The sequence below is a fragment of the Bemisia tabaci genome, chromosome 10 (assembly GCF_918797505.1).
Source record: "Bemisia tabaci chromosome 10, PGI_BMITA_v3".
NCBI lineage: Eukaryota > Metazoa > Arthropoda > Insecta > Hemiptera > Aleyrodidae > Bemisia > Bemisia tabaci.
In genome coordinates, this window is record NC_092802.1 from 31,437,978 (window position 1) to 31,456,649 (window position 18,672).

Below are 18,672 nucleotides of genomic sequence, written 5' to 3' on the forward strand. Positions count from 1 at the left end.
CAATTTCTGAGCAAGACGGCAAATAAACACTCAAATTTGAAGGAAAGAAAGAAAGAGAGAAAAAATGCCCGAGTTTTATGGTTCTGATCAGTCACAATGCTCGGAAAACAATCGCAACGGAGTCAAGACAGAGCCAACTTAGTGCATCCATGTTAAACTTTGTCCATTTAGTATTAATTAAAGTCGCGAAAAATTCAAAGCGTGAAGTAATTCCGGGACGTTGGAACACCTTTTGTCTTTGATATGATAGAATATGCCCGAGTATTATGATTCTGATCGGTCACAAAGCTCACATACTGATCGCAACCGTGTCAGGTTGGGTTACGTTAGGTCACGCAACTAAACTAACTTAACGGCAATGCGGGAGGTATCACTCTAATTGAAGGCGCCCCAATCCTGAATTTGTACACACAAGTATAGGTTTGCACGTGTTTCCCGTGACCTTTGCAAACCTGATACGGCATTTTCTCTTGGCAGAAAAATGAAGAAATACGGTGTTACGGTTGGAAGAAAAAAAATCAAGGTTTTGCATCAAAAGTCTCTAACTTTTTAGAGTGTTCTCTAACTTTTTATAAACTTGCCACACTTAAATCGAAGTACCTGCCCGCTTCCTCCCTTTCTCTTTCGCGCTTGCGTTCTACGTTTTATTTCGTCGCTCTCTGCTGAATGGCACAAAATCAATGATAAAAACGAGTAACTCCCAAGTATAGCTAAAATTGCATATCTTTAAAAATTAGAGCGCGCTCAGATTCAAATATTACTACTAATTCGCCACTTAAATTGTAAGTGCCCTAAACTGCCGCTGAAAATAGGTGGAAAAACCACAGTTCTGGCTGGAGGAAGATGAATAAAACTCCACAACTCAAAGCGCAGAAATTTCGTTCCAATTGTGACCCTCCTCACTCGGTGAAACTTGTCAAGGAAACATCAGCTCAGTGAAAAAACTATTTGGTCGCAAAGCACACCGACATCAGTCTAATCTTCTCACCTGTGACGTAAGAGCGAATCGATTTTTCGACGTGAGCCCTGAAAAGCAAAGAGTCATACGGACAATCGGACTCAACTTTATTTGTAGTTAGACTCTTGCGTCAGAGGAGAGACGCAATACGCCTCTTGATTCGAGCAGACTTTGCTTTTTGGAGAGTGTAAAATAAGAATTGACGGACGGGGTTAATTTTTCGACCACGCATTAATTTTGGAAAATGCAAATGCCTTTATCGTGTTGTTCGTGGAATTCCGGCGCGAGAAGTCGTTTTGTGGTGCTCCAATTTTCATCCTGTCTAAACGTCCATTTTTGATCTTGCCGCGCACAGCTTCAACAGGAAATCGAACCTAATGTTGAATTGCATTATGTTGCCTGGATCTTCAGTTGACGCATAATGGGCCACTAAGCCATGAACGAATTTTGACTTGCGAATACATTTGTTTGAAGTTACATGACGCGTGAAACACGATTCGCAGATTAAAAACGCGAAGGAAAACTCAGAAACCGAGAATTATACGCAGTTCAAAAACGTGACGCTGGTTTAAAGTGTGATTAAGGGAGGTAGAAGGAATGAAGGAGGCCTTTAATAAACATGTAAAGAAAGAGAGAAAATTAGTTGAATATTACGTACATAATTTTTTTTATCATTTCAAAAGACAAAAGTCCAAACGGAGTGTACAAACATTTCAAAAACTTATTTTCTTCCTTCGTCTACGAACGACAAGGGCATAGCCGTGTTTGTTAGGTCATCGAGTACCGAGCAAATCAAATCATAAATATCGTAACACCATGGAATTGGTAAAAATAAAGGAATCGTCAAATCAGTACGACAAAAACATAAATTAAAAAATGCTGGAAAAAAATATCAAAATAATGAGTGGGAAAACGCTGACTCCGCCAATTTGAGCATTCGAGTCAAGCACAGCGCAGCGTGGCCAGTGCAAACTGCGTATTAGCGCCTACAAGTCAGCAGGAATACTTCAAGCATTGCACGTCCCCGCCATGCGTGAAGTATCCCTGCAGTCTTGTGTAGAATTTTGATGTGCAATGCGTACAATTTTTGGCTCAATTTAGAGACAACAAATGTACCATTATGACGTGCTAAGGAAGAACGCCGTATGAGCCTTCATACGTTGCCAAGTTTCCTCCGATAAAAACTAAATTTACTGGAAAAATTGTGGAATTTTCCCCCAAAATTTTCAGACAATGGACCAATTGACAAGGTACGAATTCAAGCATTCTGGTGTATGTTTCTTAACCAGAATTTCACGTAGAACACGATTCGCGCAACGAAAGTTACTGAAACCAACTCTTAACGAAGATATTAATGTTTTTATTACACATTGGTTACGAGGAATTTTAACTGCCCGCTCACAAGAGACTCAAAGCTCTACGTGAGTCAAATCACGCACTACAACGGTTTCAGCAAGCTTCTCAATCGAGCAATGTTCATTTCCCACCATGTGTTGTTCAAACTATAAGCAATTTGCTATAGCTGAGCCAAAGCGTCAAAATTGAGGTTGCCAGATTTTTAAATCGCTGATACGGTCATGATGACGTTTAGCGCGCGACGCGAGTCACGTAGAGCATTGAGTTTTCATGAGCGGGTGGTTTGAATATACGCATCAAGAATGATTAATTATCTTCGTAAGGAGTTAATATCGGTAATTTTTGTTGTGCGCATCGTGTTCTACGTGAAATTTTGGTTAAGAATAGCATTTATCAGAATGCTGAAATTCGTAGCTTGCCTAGTGGTCCATTGCAAAATACAATCCATTTCCGGTATCTCGGCTGCAACGACAAGCGCAAACGAGGCCCCGTCCGTAGAAACAACATACGCACGATACGCTTCCCGCGAATCATACGTCGTTCTTTAAGTGCACAGCCTTGGATGTTAAAACAACGGGCGTGCGATAAGTTTCGCACGGGACATCCGATGTTTTTCCGGCGAAGGCCTAGGATGTGAGGCCGGGAGGCTGCGGGGAAGGATCTCGGTCACGGGACAAATGAGCCGTTAAAATTTTCGAAAACTCGTCGGCACGCGCAACATTCATTGGACCATTATCTTAACTTTCGAGCCGTCCCCGCCCTCAGTTCCACAGTCCGCTCTTCTGAGCTCTGTCAAATCGTGCGGGAGAATTTTGAAATATCTTGACGGTACAATCTCAAATGAATGAGTGAAACAAAATCAAGAATTTATGACCACGCTCTTCCCTGAGTTTTCCCTAATTTTCAGGAGCTCATTCCCTGATGAGAAACCTAAGTTTTCTCCCATTTCCCGGGATTTTCAGGGGGAAAAGAAAATAATTCTCCAGAGTTCCAAGTATGAACATTGATTTTAATTCATCTTTCAGCCATTTCTTTGGCGCACATTCAAAATTTTAATTCCGATAGCGTTCCTGATGTTTATATTACTATCCGGTCAACAAAAGCTTGGCAAAGTCTCTAAGTACTTGTCCTTTGGCACCAAAAAGGTTTTTCTTCAACTAGCTTCTTCGCCCGCTGTGCAGTTTTAGATGTGTCCTGAACAATTTTTTTTTCCGAGTTGGTGTGTTTTCGAATTCACTGATTCAATTATTACATTTTGCGAAACGCGAAAAGGGACCGGTATTTTTCAATATCTTTCAAACATTTCTGAAATTTCATGAAATATTTCATGTTAAATTTCAAGACGGTCTCATCCATGAAATTTTGCCACCCTGCGCGGACGTTCCCAAGTCGACAGTGGCGCCGTCGGGCGGCAACGACACTTAGCACACCCGTCCGTGAAATCTGGAGCTGGACGGAGCCCGGAGGCAACCGAGCGGAAAAATAGGGAGAGCGCCTCATTTCATTTGCATTATTTTAATCGCCAAAGCGCCAGCCGGGATGAGTTTTCGGCAGGGCGACCGTCCGTTTTCCCGGCAATTCGTCGCTTGGCCGACAAAGGGGCGTAACTAAACATCTAGATGAGCCCGTTAAGACATTGAGTTAAATGGACGACAGGGCTCATTGCGAAATTCAGTTACGCCCTTATGTCAAACAGGCGACGAATTGCTGTTCGCACCCGAGAGGGGGTGTCAGAGGTCATAAGGGCAGGCGCCACTCCGAACGGCAGGCGGCTCTGTGCTTTCGTTAATCGCTCGATTACCGCCGCGCTAAGGAAAAACGCCGTATGACCCTTCAGACGTTGCCAAATTTCCTTCAGTACATGGTGTCTAGTTTTCTTGGTAAAGCCCATTCTCTGATTTTTCCCTGAGTTCCCCTGATTTTCAGGAGCTTATTCCCTGATGAGAAACCGAAGTTTTCTCCCACTCTCCCGGGATTTTCTTGGGGGAAAAGAATATTATTTTCCACGGTTTCAGATATAAATATAGATATTAATTAATCTTACAGCCATTTCTTTGGCGCACATTTAAAATTTTGATTCAAAAAATGTGCCTGGGTGTTCTGAAATGATCCCTGGGTGGTTGGAGAAGAGATTGCCGGTTTCTGGAACAGATTCCCTGATTTTCCCGGTAAATTTTCACTCCCTGATGCATCCTGGTTTTCCCCGTTTTTCTTAAAAACTAGACACCATGCTTTAGTAAATCAAGAATATCCGAGAAAATTTGTAAACATTTGTCTTCCAATTTTATAAACAAATTTGTTCGCAATTTTACCTACAATTCTCGAAAATTTCTCGGAAAAATATTTATAACTTTCCCAAAAATAAGCATATCGAAGGAAATATGGCAACTCTCGAATGTCCATACGGTGTTTTTCCTTAGCACGGCGGATCAGATGCCTTGGCGGTTTGCTCCGACTTAGTTGATGTCTTCTGCGGGTCGATTATTGATGTTTTGTCTTCGTCGATGGGACATGATGTTGCTCCTCTGATAAAAGGGCGTATCTCAATTTCCCATGAGCCTCAGAAAGAATATTAAACCTATAGATTTACGTGTAAAACAGGGCTCACGTGGAAGTTGAGATACGTCCTTTTGTCAGAGGAACGCAAATGATAAGGTCGAGAAGGACACGCGCTAAGTTTGAAGTTGTATTCCTCCATAAAACTCAATGTTGAGGATGAATTTTGAACGGTTGTTTTCACGATCGAAAAATATTTTTTCTACTTTGAATTTCACGACTGGGTGGGTAAATTTAAAACTACACTCAACTTTTTTTCTTTTTTTTAAATGCGACTTGGTACATTCATTTTACATTTGATTCATTCGTCATTAATTATCATCTCCAGAAAAAGCTGCGAAGTAATTCCGGGACGTTCGAACAACTTTTCGCAAAATTTTTTCTTGTGCATTCATTGTAATTTTGAACATGAGGACCAATTAAAACTCTAATTTGAAAAAAAAAAAACAAAAAAAAAAAACAAAAAAAACCGAGTTTCATGATTCTGATGAGTCACAAAGCTCGGAAACCGATCGCAACGGAGTCAAAACAGAGCCGATTAAGTGCATTTATGTTAAACTTGGTCTGTTTATGTTAAAATTGATCCATTTATGTTAGACTTGGTTCATTTCTCATTAATTATTGTTGCAAAAAATTAAACCGCAAGGTTATACCAGAACTTTGGAATAACTTTCCTCTTTGCTTTAACTGAATGTACCCGAGTTTTATGAATCTGATCGGCCATAAGGCTCGGTAACCGATCGGGACTGAGTCACGATGGGTTAAGTTAGGTCACGCAACTAAACTAACTTGACAGCAAAGCGAGAAGTATCACTCACATTGAAGGCGCCCCAATCCTGAATTTGCACACACAGGTACAGATTTGCACAAGTTTTCCCATGACCCTTGCAACACTTACCATTTCGTATTAATTAAGGTCGCGAAAAATTCAAAGCGTGAAGTAATTCCGGGACGTTGGAACATCATTTGTCTTTGTTATGATAGAATATGCCCGAGTATTATGATTCTGATCGGTCACAAAGCTCACATACTGATAGCAACCGTGTCAGGTTGGGTTAAGTTAGGTCACGCAACTAAACTAACTTGACAGCAAAGCGAGAAGTATCGCTCAAATTAAAGGCGCCCCAATCCTGAATTTGCACACACAGGTACAGATTTGCACAAGTTTTAACCGACCCTTGCAACACTGACGCCAGTGGCAAGGCATGAATGATTGACTCTCGGTACTTCCCCATTTGAGGCAATGGTAAGGAATCGATTATTATTAACGTGTCGGTTGCGAACACCCTGTTAATCGATCCTTTTTAAAGGTTTGAATGACAGATGAGTTTATACAGCTTAAAGCACACCACGTCAGTAACTGATACGGCGTTTTTCTTCAACAAGGCAGCATAGTTCTCATTTCTAAACTAGAGATCCTCTCTATCGCGAAAGAAGAATGGCAATGATACATGCGGCGTTCATTTGAAGCTTGGAAACGAAATCGCTACCGGTTCGCCTTCAAAATTGATGATACAACCCAACTTAACACCGGAGTTAATTAAGTTGTATCTACCGATCGGCTATGATTCTGAATGTTTCTACGTGTCCTGAGGTCCCATTACTTTTATTTGAGGAAAAACCCATAAATTGAAAGACGCACACAGCCAGCAACACTAAAAAGGAAAAAAAATTCTAAGGAAAAACACCATACAAATGTTGACATTTTGCCGAATATCTCTCTAAAAAAGAAATCGCTTGAAGGTAAAGTTATGGATTTTTTCTTGGAAAGTTTCAGATGATTTAGATCAAATGCGAACAAAAATTCACAGAGAAACTGGAGGAAAGGGATTTGTAAGAACTCACCGACTAGAGCAAGAATGACTGTCAACAGAGGTGCTGCGGGGAATGTAATCGCCACATTGAATTCCAACATTTGCAACAAATCAACTGGAACAAACAAAAACGAAAAATTATGAAGGTTACAAGACTTTCGCCCAACACAATCCATTTACGAAATAATTTGAAAATACGAATTTTTCATACTTCTGGAAGCTATCGAATGTAAAGGATTCGCCCCAATTACGCCTCAACAGGCGTTCAATGAGACAAAGTATTGCGATCCCAATTATACTTCCGGCTGATTTTGGCGCCAGATATAAGAGTAGTCGCCGTACTAGCCGGAGGTACGAGTATTGCTGATCCAACCACACTTTCGGTAGACCTAACCGTACCTCTGACTGGTGCAACTGCTCTTGCATCTGGCGCCAAAATCAGCCAAGAGTGAAGTTGGGGTTGTGATGCTTCTCTTTCCGTGTTTACAATCGTTGGCAATTAATTCTACTGCTTTCAGAGTCTGACCTTGCGCTAACTTAGGTTACCTTAACTGAAGTTCGGTTCCCATGGCTGAAAACTTCAGTTGCCTGAACTGCAAACTTCTAAGTTCCGTATGAACCAAAATCTTTTTCTCCGTGCGCTGCTTAGTTAACAGGAATTTCACTTGCTGTCACTCTGCCGCGCTGAGGAAAAACGTTCTGCGAGCCTTAAGACATTGCCAAATCTCCTTTGACAAGCCAATCATTTTCGGGAAAATTTGTAAATATTTTCCCTCCAATTTTTTACAGAAATTAGTCCGTCTTTTGATCTAGAGTGTCTGAAAATTTCAAGGAAAAATATTCATAGCTCCCTTCGAAAATAAGAGGTTCCTGAAGGAAAATTTGGCAGCATTAAGATGCTCTTGCTACGTATTTCCTCAGCACAGCAGTACTGTGCTCTACAAAAATTTCCCAGATTCATCCCTCTATCTAAACCCCCAGATTCGCCCCCCCCCCCCTCCCAGTACACAGAAAACGCTGCGACAAAGAAGGAGATTGCAGTGCTAAGGCGTGACTATCGTTATTTTTCCATTTGAGGCTATGCTACAGAATCGATCACTAGGGCGTTCGTTGTGAATGCCCTGATAATCGATCCTTTTCCATAAATTTAAACGGCACATTAATCAATTCACTGCGAAGTTTGCCACGCCTCTGAGATTGCGTTATTTCCCCTTCTGGGAGTAAACAATAAGTCACGGCATGCATCAAGTAGGTCAGGGGGTACACGTCGGTAGCTATGTCAAGTACGCAGTGAAAGGGGGGGGGGCGGTGTTCTAATAATTAGGGATAAAAGAGTAGGAGGGGTCGTGGGGGATTTTCAATTTCCTCGGAAAATTCAACTTGGAAAATGGGTCATCTTTCCTCATGCGAGGGATTCTGAGAGAAGATGTACGGATGAAAATTGTTAAAGAAAGAAGAAATCATAACAGAACAAATAATACTCTAAAATAGCGTGCCTTCAGACCAAACAACTTGATATGCGCCCAGGCATATTCTGCCGTGCTAAGGAAAAACGCCGTATGAACCTTCTGCGGTTGCCAAATTTCCTCTAATCAAATAGGAATTTTCAGAAAAACTTGTGGATATTTTCCGTTCAATTTTCTAGAGCATTTTCCTTGTAATTAGATCTATATGATCTGAAAATTTTAAAAGAAAATATTCGCAACTCTTCTAAAAAATAAGCAAAATACTGGAGGAAATTTGGCAACTCTCGAATGTTCATACGGCGTTTTTCCTTAGCGCGGTAGTATTTCCAGACGATTTCTCGGTTCCCGGATTTTTACCAAGGCCCGTCCCCATCCTCGACAACTGAGTTTCTAGGGAGGCATTAGTTTTCTGTTTCATTGAATAAACCCATCTTTTTTCTTCGCGAATTTGTTTTTCTTTTCTCTCTCTCTCTCTCTTCTGCTGGCTTATTAGCTTATGTTCCGTTAAGAACCTACAGCCATCTGTAGACTCTATTTATTGTCCGCAGACATCAAGGGATTGGCACATCCATGCTTCAAGCTTTTCGAATACTCAAAAATTACAGCAGAAAAGAATCTGTTTCTACGGATCCACTACCGAGACTCGAACCCAGGGCCTATTAACTCTGAGTCAGACGCGGTGACCTTCCTCAAATTTTCTATGGTTGATGTTCAAAATGTTCACATTAAACATCTTGGGGCCTTGCAAATGCCCTTCTAACCGTCAGATCCGATAAGAAAGAGGAGTTCCAGCCATACATATAAAGTCCCGCACCATACGTATAACCCCTATGGTTCTTGCCCCTTCACCGGGGGGGGGGGGGGGGGGGGGCTTCAAAATTTTGGGTGTTCACAAAAGCCGTTTCCTTCGACCTGGGAACACCCTTTAAAATTTCAAATCCCCATCTCAATTTCTTCAAAAGTTAAAGGGGTAATGCATGGTGTTGGTGGTGCAGAACTTTTAGATCATCCTGTAGACAGAGACGTTTAGAGAGCGTGTATCACCCGTATTTCGTCGTTGCACGGATGAAAGGAAGTGTATAAATTTCAATGTCGTAATCAATCAATTCACGAATTTAATTTTTATTGGGAAACTGTTGGGTCTTTCTACCTGAAAATTTCGCTGGTTATTCTTCAGATTACACTTAAAAATTGGTAAAATTTTGGACGGAAGCTGCAAGGTCATATTTGTGTGAGAAGTTGGATTGTTTGGGTCGATTTTGCAACTTTGGAATTGAATTACTTCCTTTCTCCTGGGAAACTACGATTTACGACTGCAACGCAACTTTGCGATACCTCGAGGGGGGAAACATTTCGAATTCCTCTATCATTTTAGCAATCCACACATGCGTCAGAAAAAATATCACGAAAATATTTTGATGTCAAAATCCTACCGTTAGTTAAGGTAAGGAATAACTATGTAGGCGTAATGCCCCACCCGGACTTCAATTCGAATACTCTGTCACTTTTATTATGGAGTGCATCTTCAGAGAGCTCAAATATTTTCAATTCGTAAGAGAACCCTTAACAATTGAATTTAATATAATATTGAGAATATGCTTTTCTTAAAGGAAGTATGAGGATAATGCATCTCCGTTTTACACAGGGTGATTCAAAAGTCCCGCAACACTCTCATAACCCTTAGGGTTCTTGCCCTTTTCCAAGGTGGTCCCTTTAAAATTTTAGGGGGTTTGAAAAGTCATTTATTTTGACTTAGAAGCACTCCCAAAATTTCAATTATCTATCTCAAACTGTTCAAAAGTTATAGGGGTAGCGTCTGATGCCGGTGGTGCAGAACTTTAAGATCACCCTGTATGTACAGAATTCAGCTGAGTCCCTCTTACTCTTAAACTGAATCAAAATCAAACACCTTGCACTAATATTGTAAAAGATGAAACTCACAAGCTATGACAGTATTGGCAAATTTTTCAGGATGCGCACAGTGTGGAATATTCAATTTTATTTATTCAGCTTCAACTCTCGCTACCCTCCAAATCACTTACGATCACAGGGTGTATCTTTTATAAGCTTGCTCTTTTGGCTTACCAGCATTTTATTTTTCAACATTATGTTCAAAAGTTAGAGACCTAACCATTCTGTTCTGCACGGATGAGAGATTGATGGGAGATTTGTTGCCTCCATTAGGCGGCTATTCAGTCTCTTGCAGCATTTTGCAATGAGGAACTACAATTTCAGGCTCATACGTAAAAACATCTATGTGCATTTGGAAACTAATGCAACATATGTTGCTCCTTAATTGAGCCAGATATTGTCGTTCCTAATTGCCTAACGTTCCTAAATGTGGTCCAATTATAGATCCTAAATTTCATAGCCAAGAATCTTAATCACCTATTTATTTAGCATTTTACTAATGATTCTTAATAGTGTGGTACACTTATTTTGAGTAGATTTAGACAGAGTAAAAGAACAAGGGTTCAAAATTATCCAACATACCAAACAATTCATGAGATTCAATTTACAAATATATATTAGCGAATATAATTCTGCTCAGGTTTGTGCACAAAGGAAATCTTTTTGTTCCAAATAGATACATAAAAGTCGCTTTCATAGCGCTCTTTGACGCTCTGCTAAAATCTTGAAACAATGACTTGACGAAATGATTTTGATAAATTATATAAAAAACGCACAATATGTTAAACTTCAGCAAGCTGTAAGTTTTGAATAGCCTCACCTTACTTTATCACATAATCTCCACCAAGGTTTTCATGATTACTTCATTTTCCAATTCCCTAACTTTTCATGACATTCGATCAAACTTGGATTTATGATATTTTAATTACACTGACTTTTGCTCAAATTTGGATAATAACTTCACTTGTTAAGATTCAATTTAAGAAAAGAGGCACTTAAAAGTCAATCGCGCTCTCTCAAAAAGCACTGGCTTGGGTTGCTCTACCAAAGCACTACTCGCAAAATTCCCAAATTTTTCCATGAATTCCCCAACGTTTATAGGTTGCCATTGATTCCCTGACTCTATTTGATTTTCCAAGCTTTCCAGACCGATAAAATCCCTGTGTAACAAAATCTATTTTATTTGGAGAAAAGATATGAAGTACACATGTAAAGGATGTTAGTAAATATTCTTTTTTTTCCTCCGAAACTAATAAAGATAAATGAAACCTGTAAAAAAATGTCTTCATAAAAATTTGGTGCACTGGTTTACAAACAATGTCATTTTTTCCAAGCCAACCTATATGTCCAAGCTCATCGTGGGACCAATAAATTTTTTCACCGTGCGGAGATCACTATCCAATTAATTTGTTTAATTTTGGTAAGTTTCAAGTTTTGAATCTTCTACAGAAAAACTTATTCAGGGACTATAAAGGTTAGACATCAAAATGGATAAAATCTTTGCCCACTCATTTGCACAATACTTTCTCATTGAGGGGCACATTTTGGAGTTACTCAGGCAATAAACTCACTGTCGCTGAACGGAGCCTTCTGCCGGCTGATGATTGAGTTGTAACTCCAAAACACATACCTCAATAAGAAAATACCACTGTGCAAGTGAGTGCGGAAAAATGTATTTATTTTTAATCTTTCAGTTACTTCCTGACATAATCTCCAACTTATTGAGCACATTTCCGGTTCTGAGATATGTTTGATGCTCTGCAATCCGTGACAAGATTTACAATAATAACAAATTAAACACGGATAACAAGGCTAATTTTCACATAAATACCAACAAAACGCTTTGGCTGAAAACTCGGGCCTTCTTCAGTTAGATAAAAACAGAAAAAAATTGTAAATATCTAAAAACATAGTACTTAGCTGTACCTTTTAAAGCGAGAAAAATGGTGTGATCAAACAAGATTATTCAACATTTTTTTGTTGTTGTGATTACAACTTTCTTCTCGCTTTAGAAGGTACAGCCAAGCACTACTTTTTAGATTTTTACAAATTTTTACTGTTTTTATCCAACTGTGGAAGGCTAGAGTTTTCAGCCAAAACGTTTTGGTGGTATTCGTGTGGGTACTAGCCTTGATACCCGCTATTTAATATGTTATTATACTATTCCGGTTCTATTCCGGTTCTATGGCAGCAATTCAAGGATTCCATCTTGAAAAAATGGGCCACTTGACTAAGTCTGAACTTTTAGAAACGTTAAATGTTTTCTCTTCAAAATCTTTCGTAAAAAACAATTTACATAAAAGGAAGTTTGGAAATCAACTCCTGAGGCAGCTATAAATAAGTGTATTTAACACAGATCAAATAGAAGTTAAATAATACAAATAATGTAATTTGTATTTTCGCCATTCACAAGATGTTAAATGTTGACGCTCTTCGTGTTGTTAAGGAGTTGATTTTGAAACTTCATGTTAGGTGGATTGTTCATCTCTTGAAATTTGGAGGAGATGATATGTTGCAAAGGGCTTTACTTCATATCATATCTAGTGGCCCATAACGCATCCTGCCGTTGCATCCATTTTCAGCAACTTTGGAAATTCTGTATCAATAGAGAGCTTTCGACTAACCAAGTTTTTCGATAATTCAAGCAAAATATGGAAATTGCTTGAAACAAAGTATCAGGAGCATAGCCGATGAGGAAAAAGGTCTCATTTGAATTAGTTTCACAAGTTTTGAGTCAAATGAGCTACAGGAAGTCTAGGGTTATATTAACGGAACAAAACTTAACGAGACAAACCACTGCAAATTTTTTGTTTGATTGCTGACTAAAGTGTTTTCAGTATGTTGGAGTTTTTTAGCCAACAAGCATTAAAAATTCAGCATAAAGCTGATGTCTGTTGCTGGTGTTGCACCAAACAGCATATCTTTTTGAGGGAAAATTGTGTTTGTGTGCAAGCTTTTTCCCTCTATACAGATATATCAGCTTTATGCTGAATTTTTAACGCAGGTTGGCTAAAAAACTCCAACATACTGTCTTACAACCCGACAGCAATCAGTTTGTATAAAACTGCCTTGCCAAGGCTTATACGGAGCTGTTTGGATAATCGCTCACTAGTTGGCGCAAGTTTACTTCTGCCAGCGACTGCTTGCTCAAGTCTCAGGTTGGTTTTCACGACCTCTCCGAGCTTGGTAGCAAGAAATTCAGGAGGCTGCGCTGCACTGAGGATTAGCCCAACGAGGCCAAAACGCATCTGCAGTTGCCTTCCTGAATGGCTTGATTTGGTTGTTACTAGAGTTGCATCAAACAGCATATCTCTTTGAGAGACAATTGTACTTGTGTGTGACCTTTTTCCCTCTATATTGAGATCAGCTTTGTGATGAATTTTTAACGCAGGTTGGCTATAAAAACTCCAACGTACTGTCTCACGACCCGCGCGTCCACTACAATCAGTTGGTGTAAAAGTGTTTTCAAAACTCTACAATATCTTTCAGCACTAATTATATTCTTACTTCCAAAAATTGGTCAGCGAAATTCTTTGAAAATTCCAAAACAAAATAACTATGACCTGGACTCTGAAGAGAGAATACATTTTGTTTTTATTGATACTATCATGTTGCGTTAGAAAAATTCTTGGACCCATCATATAACTCGGGTTGGCACTTTGCAACCACATGATATCACTGTGAATCATTGTAAATCGCATGAAACTATTACAAACATACAGCGGCGAGAGGTAGACGAAAAAAACGATGTTGCTGGCAAACCAATGCACCACATTAGAAAAAACGAGGGCTTTTTTAAAAAGCTCTAAAGTGAAGATATGTTTTACTGATTGAGATTCAGATTGTCTATACGTAATAAAGTGATTGACTTACCAATAAAAATAAAGATTTGATGATGGGAATACCTAAGTAACATTGAAATTGAAACAGTCTGAAACAGAATAAAAAATTCAGTTGAGGTACCTTGACAGAAACCCTGCACAGTCTAGATACATAGTTATTTGTAAAACCTCTTTAAAAAAAAAGTCATTTTTCATGATATATTCTCATTTGTATATAATTGATGATGCAGGTCGAATTGGGTATTGGAATCAACTTATACATGAAGTAAATAACTAGATCTTGGTCTCACATATATTTCCCTTTTCCTGAAATACATGGAATCTTTGATTTTGCCCAAAAAAAAAAAAAAAAAAAAAAAATTAAAACACAGGAAATTTATTATAAAGTATACCAAAGTCATTTCAGAGATGGCCATTTGACTCATGAAGGCTACGGTTTTCTGAGAGCATGTAGTATAAATTCACGTAAACAAAAACCATTATTTTCTCACTCACAGGTTGAATCTGGAATGTTTTAACTTACAATGGTATTCTACGTAAAATTTCAACAAGGAAACTTACATTGAGTTTCTTAATTTCTACCCTGTCTGATGATCCATTGTTAAATTAAACTCAAATGTAAGTTTTTCACTGTTCATGTGAACGTGACACAATATTTGAACAAGATAGAGAGCTTAGTACTGATGGCATTGCAAAGTGGCTGGTTTACACATTCAAATTATATGCGATATTTTTCCTCTAAAAAAAACCCTACTTTTACTACGGTGAATTTCTCTGTCAAATTTGGTATATAAATTCTTTAGTCTCATGACAACAGAAGTGCGATCTCAAAATTAAAAAAAATGAACAGTAGCTAGTAGTATAGAACGAATTGATGCGACATATCGCACGTTGCTCTGACTCAAAAAATGACGTCCCTCAAATCACCTTAATTGATAGGTGATAACAAGTGGTAGTACAGTACAATCTCTTTGTGGCGGATTCTCAGGGGACCAACCACCTTTGCCGCTATAGAGAGAGGTCCGCTATAGCGAAAGTATGACCCGAACATAAAAAGTTCAAGGGACCGGCCTATTTTGCCGCTATAGAGAAATTTCCGCTATAACGATGGCCGCTTTAGTGAGATTGTACTGTACAAGTAAAATACTATGCACTCTGCTATGCATCCTATTCTTCATTTTATTTTGTAGTTTCTTAGTAGTAAATTTCTTAGCCTTGATAATGATCAAAAAGATCGAAAAGCATCAGCTCTAATAAAAAAATTTCTTTCGTAACACCTTGGTGTTGTATGTTTCACAAAACCTCTTTACTACCACTATTGGTGTTACGGTGATATTCATCACAATGTTCAAATATACTTTGCTGATAGGTTGGAAGATATACCTTCAAGCAAAGAGCACTACAAAAAGGAGGGGGAGAAGATTTTGCAAGGAAATTCCCGTGCAAAAATGGATCCTCAGGAAGTCTGAAACCCCTATGGCTTTTTGCAATTATACATGCTGTAAGTTTTTAAAGTTTTTCAATGCATTGTAACAGTTTCTAGAGCAGTGTAGCTTCCAATCTATGAATATTTGAACAGATAGATTTCCTTTTGTCATGCAATTCCTTGAGAATGAGATAAAAAAAATAAAATAACCTGAGATACTTACAAAAACTAACATAATGAAAAAAGCTGAGATGTATGAGGTACGAGCCATCCACATACTGACAAATCGATAATGTTCTCCAGTTACAACATTTCTGCAAAAAATGATAAAAGGGTGATTTTTAAAATGCAGTTTTGAAACACATGATAAAAAATACCTGTTGAGTACATATTCATAAAAAATAGATTCCCAAAATGCATTAGAAATATTGCATTGTATAAATTTTTGCAAAAACTTTGATAGAATTGATAGAATCAATCAGTTTGATCGGAAACAAATTAAATCAATTTTCATCAATTTCATTCTTTTTACACTTGTCTGATACAATAACAGCTGATTAAACAAAGCTTACACCCTAGTCAAAGGAGTGAGGAGAAGGGAAAGCAATATTATCTTCTTCAATCCCTCATTGTACAGGAGTTATTTATTTAAAAAGTGTATGAGTTCAAGAAATGATTGTGTAAATGCAATAATCACTTTTTTGAGAGAGCAAAAAGGAAAAAAAGAGCGTGTTGTGCACATTATTACATTATTGTTTCCTGAATATCTTCCATATCAACGGTAAAATTAAAAAAATATGTATACTGTTGAGGTGTTTCAAAATTATTCTCTCGTTTTCCTTCAATAAAAAAGAGGAAACCAACATTGTTGCTTGAGATATTTCACAAAATATTCTTCACGCAAGAAGAAATAGTGCAAGCTTTCAAGAGATGACATTGAGTATTTTTCCATTTTAGAGATTAGCTATAATAGGAAGTCTAAAATGTCGCAAACCGAGATGTGTATGCATTATTGCGATTTCACTGTGTAAATGAGGACTTATGTGTAACAACAGCGGTCGCTGACATCTGCCATTTTTAGGGCAAACGCTTTTTTCGAATTCTGGAACCCTCAAGAACGCCTGTGCAAAGTTTCAGGCTTCCAGGACAATTTTTCAGTGAGATGTGAACTGAAAACCATGTTATTTCTAAAAACAGCAGATGTGAGAATCCACTGTTCTCCCCCGCCGGCGCGGCAGGACATGGTAGAGATTTGAATCCACTTACGATAACTGCCCACGCACCGACCATGGGCTATAGCTGACACTCAAATTATACATATTGGGACCGTCTCGCCAGAATTGTTGATTTTTTAACTGATTTTATAATTTGTTCCTTATTTTTGTTCTAGAAGTTACAAGCGGTCTAGTATATTGTTAAATTGTATTAAATAACTCAGCATTGACTTATTTTTGGTTCATTTCAATCGTTTCACCAGCCTTAACCCTCCCGAAGACTTTGTTTCATGCATAAAAAAACGTTTTCAGTAAAAACAGCGGATGTCACATTTTTTTCAAATCGCTGTTACTCCTTCAATTTTTCACTTACAAAGATCACAAAACGTGTGTTTTTTACAGGAAGGCTTGCTCTTCATGAAAATCTTTATGAGAATCCTCTCGGTTCTACGGGCAGAAAAGTGCAAAGCTTCAAAAACTTCAAATGCGATTTTCTCACAATGTGAAAACTCGACATCCGCTATTGTTACAGATAAGTCCTCATATGTTGAATTAAACATTTAATACGACTAATAAAAATGTTTTCAACAATTGACTGCTTGGTTGCAAAGGGACAGATTAGATAAAACATTTCAGAAACTGCAGAGATCAAACCTTAAGTATCCCTTGTTGTCTTCAGTTTCTGCTAAATTTTTGATTGATGCCATCAACAAATCATCGTAACCTAGAAACTCCTCCAGCAAAAATCTACTGAAAGCATCACCAAAGCACTTGTCTTTGTTCGGATCCAGAGTGACTATCTTGACAGGAATATTGAGCTTCTGCCTTGTGGGGGGTGTTAAACGTAAAAAACCATACTCCAAAGAATACTCCAGTATATATTCCTCTTCCGGCCAGACTATTGAAAGGAACAAATTAAAATCACATTAGAAATAGAGGTGACGAATAATCATAAGTACAAATCGTTTGAATTATAGATGGAGTTTGATAATTTGACAGGTGAGCAAGGAAATTTTCCTGAAGTTGCATGGCGGAAAAAGGTAGATGAAGCTCAAAATCGTGAGATATAAAGTGTGAAGATATGAAGAGTAAACATTAGAAGTATTTTGGCTATTTTCTACATATTGAGGAATATTTTGTTCCTTTTCTTCCAAAGTGTTTCTTTCTATTCATTCCTGTTGGCTTGAAAACTTTGTTAAAAAAAAAAAAAAAAAACTGTATTTTATAATATTTGGGCCGCATTCATGATGACTGACAAGCTACAGCATGGAAGGATTTTACCATAGAGTACATAGAGTCGTGATGTAAGTGGGAGAGCTGGTGCCATTTTCTAGGTCCTGAATTCCGAGATTCCTGTGTGACGCCAAGTTACTTTTTTGTTACATGATTGACTGTTTTCGATACACAGGTATCCGACCATCCGATGCAAACAAAGAAGATAGAAATTACCACGTATTCCACACCGCCCTTTTGGATCGAAAATGTATCGAAGAAGTGACCGAAGCTAGGCGCACATCGAGCTTGGAACTCGTCAAGCAGAACATGGCCAGCTCTCCCATTTAAATTACAACTCTATGTACTCTATGGATTTTACTGATTGATGGTTCTTTACAAGTGAAAGCTTGAACTGGATTTATTTCCCATTTCGCAAAAACACCTGCCTAAAAAAAAAAAAAAAAAAAAAAAGAAGTTCAAAACCAAAGCAAAGATGAAACTAGTCTGACGGATTAAAGTAGACAGAGTAAATGAAAGGGCATTATCTGGCGCTCAGAGAATTGCGACGGCTGATTTCAGCAAGGTGCTGCTACCTCAGAACTATACCCATCGCAGTAAGATTTCCTTTGTGTCCGCAGAGCCTGTCCTGCTAGCCCAGCCCTTGCACTCATGTCTTATAGCCGGTAAGAATTCGCTGCCCAATAAAATTTGTAAAAACTTCCCTTTGTATTCACCAATTTGGATTCAGCAAGCCATCTTCATGAAAACTATGTATAATTATAAATAAATAATACTGTAAATTATTAAGTCACATACCTTGCAAATTTTTCTATTGAAAAGCACTAAAGAAATTCATGAGTTCACCAATTTTTTCGCAAAAGGTAGTTCACCAAAATACTTACTTAAAATTTTAC

General features: G+C 38.3%; 1 protein-coding gene across 5 annotated transcripts in view; it reads right to left on the reverse strand.

Annotated features, from left to right (window-relative positions):
- Window positions 1-18,672, reverse strand: part of LOC109030888 (membralin) — a 113,718-nt gene that overhangs the window by 86,935 nt on the left and 8,111 nt on the right. For all 5 annotated transcript variants that reach the window (XM_019042090.2, XM_019042089.2, XM_072304907.1 and 2 more), the window contains exons 6-9: window positions 17,198-17,441; window positions 15,553-15,643; window positions 13,935-13,992; window positions 6,716-6,799 (exon numbers count right to left, since the gene is read on the reverse strand). In XM_019042090.2, the coding sequence (XP_018897635.2) occupies window positions 6,716-6,799; window positions 13,935-13,992; window positions 15,553-15,643; window positions 17,198-17,441 (477 nt within the window). The remainder of the gene's footprint in view (window positions 1-6,715; window positions 6,800-13,934; window positions 13,993-15,552; window positions 15,644-17,197; window positions 17,442-18,672) is intronic.